We start from the raw sequence: 8,187 nt of genomic DNA, 5'->3' as shown, positions 1-8,187 counted from the left end.
AGAGAGAGTTCTGCTCCGATGACTCAGCTGCTGAAACATCATCTGAGGACTCAGAGGTCAGAGGTCACGCAGAGACACTGGAGGAGGACGATGATGACGAGTACTACAGCGAGCAGAGGATCACAGAGTGGATCCTCCAGGTCAACTCGAGCCTCTTCTCTACAGGAAACACTCAGAGAGGCGCCGAGCCTGCAGAGGAGCGCGACGTGGCCACCATAAAGATCATCTACAGCGGGGACTGAACTCCCAGCTCAGCCTCCTCCTCCTTTCACAGGACGCTCACAACCAGGGAGGAGCCCGAGGTCCTCGAGGAGCAACGCTGGCAAAAATAACAGAAAACGTTTCAGCAAATAGAACAGCTGTAATCTGGGACACTGGTGATACCAGCTCCAATTCACTTTAATTCAAATAATTTCATGTATATAAACAAATAACTGTGTAATTACATGAGTAATTTAAACTTGGTACTGTGGCCCACCTGCAGTACCATCGCAGCCCACCGGGGGGGACAGTGCATTAATTTAAATAAAATGTAATCAACCTGGACGAGTGTCAGCAGATCCTTTCAGATCTCACCGAGGCTTCGCTCCGACCGATGTTCTTCATCAGAAACAGAGCTTTTGATTGGTCAGTGACGTCCTGGGCTGAACGTTTCTCTGTAGCTTCTGCGCAGGTTAAATTCCCACAATCCTGTTCTGTGCGAAACCAGAGAGCAGGAGCATAAATCCTGCATACATGGGGCATAAACCAGTTCTATTAAATATTATTTATATAGCGTTAAATGAACATCAGCTTTTATTCACGGAGGCTCAAACGAGAGACTAACCCGGCTCGGTCATTCTCACCAGATTGTCTCGATGGGCGGGGTTAGTGCTGATGACTCAAACTGCGATCTTGTCCTAATCCCAACAATACGAAGTTAAAAAGACCGAAGTTAAGTAGCAGATAAAAAATAACTGTCCGTTATCTACGTTCACTTATCCTAACATTAGCCTGTTTCACCTGGCTGAGTTCACCCAGGGTCTAACCTGTACGTTCAAGGGGCGGGGCTAGTAGCATCTGACCAATCAGAAACATGGATAAATGTGCTCACAGCAGAGCAGCTGATTTCACAAAGGGGGACCGGTGTGTGTGTAAACACTGCTGTATTAATAAAGTTTAGCCTGTTTGAAGCCGACTGTGTGACAGAACAGACTGATTCATATCACAGCTCTGTCTCATTAATGTGTTAAAGACGGTCTTAGCTTTTATCCTCTGAGCTGCAGACTCGGTGGAGTTTAACACTGAGAGGAAAGAATAAAACCTCTTTAAACGCTGACAGAACAAAAACTGCTGAACAGCTCAAAGGGAGTGTGACGCTAATTTCCAGAGATCTGATTGGTCAGTTATTTCATACCTGCTGATCTGTAATCTAGAAACTCCCCTACTCCTGGGCAACATCAGTTGCCATGATGATAAACCCTAATAAGAAGGATCCGCCTTCACAGTACAGGAAACCCAGAGCTAATCCTGGAAAAGGAGAAATCCTGCCTAATAGTGCAGACCTTAGGGTGACATTATGACTCCGCCCCTCCGACCTGACGTGGATGCTGTGGGTTTGTAAAGGAGGACAAAACAGAAACAGATAACTTATTTTTAGAACCGGGGGTCTGACGGTGCACACTCAGAGGACAGCTTCCTGCTCCGTCCCGACTCTAACGCTACCAAGGTTCCGTTGTACTTCAGTCACACCTGAGAGCAGCAACTGTGTTCACTGAGCTCAGGTGAGCTGGACGCTCAATTCTGTTACACTTCTATCCAATCAGGCCTCAGAGAGGTCGCCCCCTGCTGGATGTTAGACAGAGCGCAGGTTGAGTTTGGCACCTGAGTTTGTTTAAAGCTGCTCTGTGATTGGAGGACATGGTGAGGTCAATGTCACGGCTCCACTCAGAGGTCATCCAGCTGCAGCTCTGGCGGTACCGGGTCACCTGATCGTATCGGTAGTTGGAGGGGATTCAGAATGCACGCGCATGCACACACCGGTCCTCCTCCAGAGGTGCAGCACCCCCTCCCCCTCCACCCCCCAGCCTCTGTATGCGCCGTCACAGTGCAGACAGAGGTTGTAAACATGGCGGCGGACGGGATGGTGCTCACCAACCACGACCATCAGACCCGCGTGGGGATCCTCACAGGTAAGGACACCGTGTCATCACATGCGCTAAAACGCCTCTGGGCAGCGTACCTGTGCGCCGTTTTGTGCCCGGCTCCCTGCGCAAGTCGGTGTCACGATACGGGCTGTCTCCGCTGCAGAGCGGGCTAACGTTAGCCGCATGCTAACCGGGTTCCCCGAGAGCCGCGCGGCTGCTGGCGCACAGGTGCGCGTTTTCCGCTAAAGAGCGGGATTAACGTGTTTGTGTGTGACTGCGGATTAACGTGTGAGCACCGGCTGCACCTGTCAGCGAAACTGCGGCGCTCAGATGTGTTTTATTCGCCGTGAAGCGGCCGGGAGAAGGGCCGGGGAGCTCTTTCAAAATGCGAGACGAGCTGTGCGTGCTACAGTGAGTGTCTACCAGAAGCCGTGCTTTTATTTTGGAGGTAACCCCACGGTGTTCCGGTGTTAGTGGCTAGCTTGCAGGTGATATTTTGAGCAGTGTGCCGTTACGGAGCCGACATGAGCTGCATTATTCATGTCCCTCTGCGGGTCTGACGAGGGCCTCGGCTCACGGTGGGCTTTTTTAAGATAACGGGACCTCGCGGCTTTTTAACGGCCGGGGTTTCACCCCGTTAGTGTCCGTTTAACGCAGTAATGAGCGTTTTCCCTCCTCACGCCGTTTAGTTCAACATTAAACACGAACGCGCAGCGCGGCACCGAAGCTGTAGCTGATGTTCGCACCGGAGTCGTGCCCGCGGGAGGACTGGGACCAGTGAACCCAGTAACACTGGACATGGACAGGGATGCTTAGCTAACTGAGGATAGCATGGGCAGTCCACTGTGCGCCCAGCAGGGGGCGCTGTGGGAGGGCCCGCAGTGATTTCCACACAAAAACACGCTAGTTCCCACAAATCCAGAATCAGTTCTGTGAACTGAAACAAATCAATTGTAATGATCAATATTTTATTCACTGTGACGCTGATTCTTGCCCATAAAACACTAGCATTCGGCTAACATGTGCTGATTGGTGAGTTTTAGAATAGGAGGTCCTCTTGATGGCGTTCTTTTCCCGGTGATACCTCCTGTAGGTGTTAGCGTCGTAGTTATGTGGTTGAAGTGTTTGAAGGTGATGCTAACTGCTGCTGGCTTCATGCCCCAAATCAAAATGGAGGATGTATTAAAGTGGCTTGTGGTGCTCATAGAAAAGTACTTTACTGCATTAAAAATCCATTAAAATGTCTAAATATACAACTTTATGTATTGTTTCAATCCTTTCTAGTAAAAACATGCTAAAGATTTCCATGAGAAAAATGTTTATGTCTCGAAATGTACATTTTTGTTCTTCAGCTCCATCGAGCTCCATTCATCCAGGATGAGCTTGAGAGTGCCCTCTATGGAGCAGGAAGAGAACAGCTGCTCTTTCATCCACCGTGCTTGCAGTTCCTCGTTAGTGACTTTAACGAGCAGAGAGAACAAAGTTTGAACACACCAAATAACACAGACAACCAGAGCACGATACTGCATCGTACGCCATCTGTCTGTCGTAAGGTTTTATGTGTCAGGACATCAGAAAAAATTTGGTGTTAAAAATAAGAAAATACAATCTCAGATGAACAACGCGTTGTACATTACACAGTAAATATTTAACAAAAAGACCAAATCCAGAAGTGGTGTAGCTCCTTCAGCAGCAGTGACCTGCAGTGATCGGTCTGCGCCATCACTGTGGATGAGCTTTGGTCGTTGAGGTCTGCAGCATTCGTTCATGCACAGCTTTCTGAGCTCTGCAGCAGCTCCGTTCTTTCCTTTTTCAGCCGTTCTGTTGGATCTTTGTCCTGCTGATGACCCAGTTTGGTCCCAGCTTTATCTGTGAGACATCTGCACTCTGGCCTCGTCTCAGAGCACATCGTTCCTGTTCAGTTCCTTTGAGCACTGCACGCTCTGATCTTTTGGTGAATTTGCTGCATCCACTGCTGGGAGAATGTGGATCCACCCTGTTCTCTCCTATAGAAGCAGCGAGGGTCGAGGTCTCACACAGTTTCTGTATTTTGACCTATTTTCCCATAAATGAATTCTGACTAAGTTTAATATGTCACATTGTTGTTGTTTTTTAAGGTTGTATTTAAATCATTTTAAACTAGCTAAGGACCAGATTTTAAACTAGCTTACTTTCCTACTTTCTTTTGACTGTGACTGTTTCTGCTAATATTCGTAGGCGAGCACTGATCAAACGTTTCCCAGTCCGGATGCTGACTCCTTGTATTTGAGTTCCTGACGTAAAATAAAGTAATAAAGGACGAGAGGAGCATGATAAATAAAATAAAAAAAACCCTATGTTTTGGCGTTACTCTTCTCGTTTACTGTCGCTCATCAGATTGGAGCTGAGTGTGAGAGTCTTTCCTGCTGTTATGTACACAAACGGTTTAAAATCTGCGAAGCAAACCACTGAAATCATATTGAAAGCCAGACTGAGCTGTGAATCAGGTGAGGATACTCGGGTAGAGTCCAGGAATCAGAAAACAGCACGAGGAAATTAACCAAACAGCTGAAGTTGACTGACGTTGTCCCCCTTTGAAGTCCAAAGTCTGGATGAGGAAGATCAGGGCTTCCTGTCATGTGACGTGCGAATTCTCGGTCTATTCCTGCTTCCTTAGATGCGCTGCTCTTTGCTATTTCATTGTTTGTCTTGATCCGTTAACTCTGGACTTGCAGCGGCACTGAGCACGCCTGCAGGACGGCGTTCTTCTACAAGCTTCGTGGTTGTGAGCGATGGTTTTTTGAATCTGCCGAGGTCTTACCTGCCAGCTCCTCAGAGTTATCAGACCGCCGTTTCCTCCATCTTCCTCTGCAGCACTTCACCCTGAGCGGGTCCTTGAAGGTCCGTCCTTCAGCTCTGACGACACGGCCGTAACATTTCAGTCAGTAGATCTTCACATGGAGCTCTTCAGCTGTCCCTCACACTTCATTGTGGTTGTTGTTGGTCATGTGATCAGTGTAGGAGGTCTTTCCTGTGGTCGTGGTTTTGTTTGGACGCTCTGCTGGAGATGACGAGGACCTGCAGGTTTTGTTTTGTCCTGCTGCTCTCAAACTCTGCAGTTGTTCAGTCTTGTTGGCACTGCGTTACCAGGCGTCCTTTGAATTTGTTGTTTCTGTCACTCTCATTTGTAAGTGCCATTTATTCTTTGTGATCATTACTCTCTGACTTCCCCTCAAAAATAAAGATTTTGTTCACACGGATGACGCTAACAACGACCTGTTCTGCTCACTTCCTGCTCTTTCATTTTAAGACTGGACGATGATATTTTGGCGTCTGTGTTCTTGTAACTTGTGGAGAATCTTTGATCCTCCAAAAAAAGTCATCCTGTTGGTTTCCAGCTCCCTGTTTTTATCTTTGGACTCTGCTACAGCAGCTTTGCATGATTTACAGTTGATAATAATCTTTCTTTATCTCACACTGAGCCTTGTGCAGCTCCTCGGTTCATCCATGTCTGAATTGAGCCGATTTAGCTCCTACACCTTTAAGACAGCTTTGTTCTGATTGTCTGTGAAGGTTCTCAGTAGGGCTGCCACGATTACGTCGACTATCAAAATCGTCGACGACTAATTTAATAGTCGACGCGTCGTTTGAAGCTTTGTAAGATCCTGAAAGACGCAGGAATAAGTAGTAGGATTTAAGAGTGTAATAACGGACTGAAACAGAAGCAGCACTGCATGTACAAGGATGCCAGCTGCCGTTAAACCCCGAAGAAGAAGCTGTGTCCGGTATCGTAGCTGTGACCAAATTCAGGCCGCATCCTTCGGAGGCCGCATTTGTAGGCCGATTATGTTACAGCAACGCGGCGAAGACTGTCCAAATTCGAAGATTCCTCCAAATGTGACCTTCATTTCCCCAGATTTGAAGGATGGGTCGGCGTATCCTTTGTGGCACAACCTATCCCAGAATTCATAGCGCAGCTCAGCCAATTCCAGTTTCCAACAATGGCGGCAGCTAGTTAGTTTTAATATTACTCTTATTTTTTCTTTCTGGGTCACAAAATAAACGTTTAAGATATTTTCAGGCGAGAATGTAGCTGTGTAAACCTCAAATATCTGCTCAGTTTATCAAGAAACCACATATTTTCAAAAGTGCTCCAACGTTTTTGGAGGCTCACTAGAGCTGGCGAGAATGGCACACTCCTGGGAAATTGTTTTCAGACCCACCGCTGTCTTTCGCTACTCAGGTTAAACGTGATATATAAGTCACTTAGATAACCTGAAAATGTTATTGTTTGGCTTTTTTTCAGTGTTTTATTTGTTCGTGAGTAAATCTGTTTGGCTGAGATTAGATTAAGTAAAACTTTCTTAATTCCCTGGGTGGTTTTCACACAGCTGAAAAACGTCAGACAGACAGCTGATTATCAGAAGTGTGAGACGCTGGAGAATATACTCCGGTGTCCTGTTATATTTTAGATAGCAAGGAGTTTATTAAACTTCACCGAAACAATCTGCAAATTTCATTAAAGTTTAATAAACTGTCATCTTGTCTTTATTTTTAGTTAGCACAGACCTTAAACACTTAAAGCTGTAAGCTAATAATAGTTATATAAGAGCAGATGCTGCTGGTAGGGCTGGGCTATATCATACCGTTCACGGTAATACGGTGTAATTTTGGGCAACGATAGGAAAATGAAATATCGCAATAGAATATGGGTAAAACGCGCATGCGCAGTGCCTTTGTTTACATACGCACATGGCGGTGATGCAGAATGAGAAGCGCAAAAGTGGATCATTGAATGAAACAGATGAAGCTGAATTGGTTTGTAAAAATGCTGCAGCTTCAGTGGTGTGGAACTGGTTTAGCTTTCGTCCGTCAGATACACAACAAAGCACTATTTTTGGTAGATGCTAGCGGGCCGTCGTTATTACCGTGTTGTTTGATTTTAAGTGTGCCGTATTTTCCAATCCTTTGATTTTCTGTAAAGTCGACAGAGCCCCTTATAATCCCGTGTGCCTTATGTATGAACTCTGGTTGTGTTTACTGACCTCGAAACGATTTTATGTACATGGGGCTCGAAAATCTGTCAAATGCTTTAGTACGACTTTGCTAAGCTACGAAGCCGCACCGCTTGATGGATTGTCGGAGCATTACGGCTATTGTAGGCAGGAGCCTCGCGGAGTGATACGTACTGTTTTTAACCTGTTTTTAAGTTTAGTGGATATTATACATGGTTATGCTGAGGATATGTCGGCCATTCTCCACTGGAAATGGCTTTTGGTTAAACTGTCAGCAATGAATTTGCATTTGCACTGTTACATTTGTATATTACTTTAATGCACATAAAAAACAGCTGCTTGTTTAAGTGAAAATACATTGATGGGGTTTTTGCACTAATAAAGTTGTGGAGTATTTTGTCTCGTGTCAATTACATCGTCAGTTATATCGTTAGCGCAAATTTTCAAATGTATATCGTGATAAATATTTTTGGTCATATCGCCCTGCTCTAGCTGCTGGTGCAATAAGCTGTACGTTTTACGTCCAGTGGATGATGATCTGATTAGTCGACTAATCGCAAAAATAATCGATGACTAGTTGACTATCAAAATAATTGTTTGTGGCAGCCCTAGTTCTCAGTCATCCAGATGATCGTAGTCTAAGGAGCTTGGGGGAAAAAAAGCGTCTGGACTTCTTTAAGTAGCTTGAAGACGTTTCACCTCTCACCCTAGAAGCTTCTTCAGTTCTGAAGAACTGAAGAAACAACTTAAAGAAGTACAGACGCTTTTCTTTACAATATCCTTGGACCTTTGTTCTGATTGGCTGCCTCTCACAAACAGAGGGTTCAAACAACAGGTAGGCGGGGCTTCCGCAGCTGAGATGAGCATACAAGGGCGTCCCCTATTTGTGACATCATGCAGGTCCAGCCTGAGAGTTCAGAGCAGCCTTAGCTTTGGGCTCACACTCTGAGCTTAGTGTTAGAAACCTGCAGCACTGGAACACGAGACGTGAGGAGGTGTGTGTGTGTGTGTGTGTGTGTGTGCGTGTGTGCGCTTCAGCTGTCCCTCACACTTCATTGTGGTTGTTG

The 8,187-nt window shown here is 46.0% G+C and overlaps 1 protein-coding gene across 3 annotated transcripts in view; it reads left to right on the top strand.

The window, feature by feature from the left end:
* Positions 1-1,466: 1,466 nt before the first annotated feature.
* Positions 1,467-8,187, top strand: part of gphna (gephyrin a) — a 21,596-nt gene continuing 14,875 nt past the window's right edge. For 2 of the 3 annotated variants that reach the window (XM_005942137.3, XM_005942136.3), the window contains exon 1: positions 1,469-2,171. In XM_005942137.3, the coding sequence (XP_005942199.1) occupies positions 2,000-2,171 (172 nt within the window). In that variant the 5' untranslated portion in view covers positions 1,469-1,999. Of the gene's footprint in view, positions 2,172-8,187 lie in introns of all 3 variants that reach the window. The other variant, XM_042228404.1, reaches the window with a different exon arrangement.

This window comes from Haplochromis burtoni, unplaced genomic scaffold (genome assembly GCF_018398535.1).
Source record: "Haplochromis burtoni strain Fernald_Lab_line unplaced genomic scaffold, NCSU_Asbu1 Contig_321, whole genome shotgun sequence".
NCBI classification, from domain to species: domain Eukaryota; kingdom Metazoa; phylum Chordata; class Actinopteri; order Cichliformes; family Cichlidae; genus Haplochromis; species Haplochromis burtoni.
Note: the sequence above shows the minus strand (reverse complement) of the source record. Positions and strands in the feature narration are given on the sequence as shown.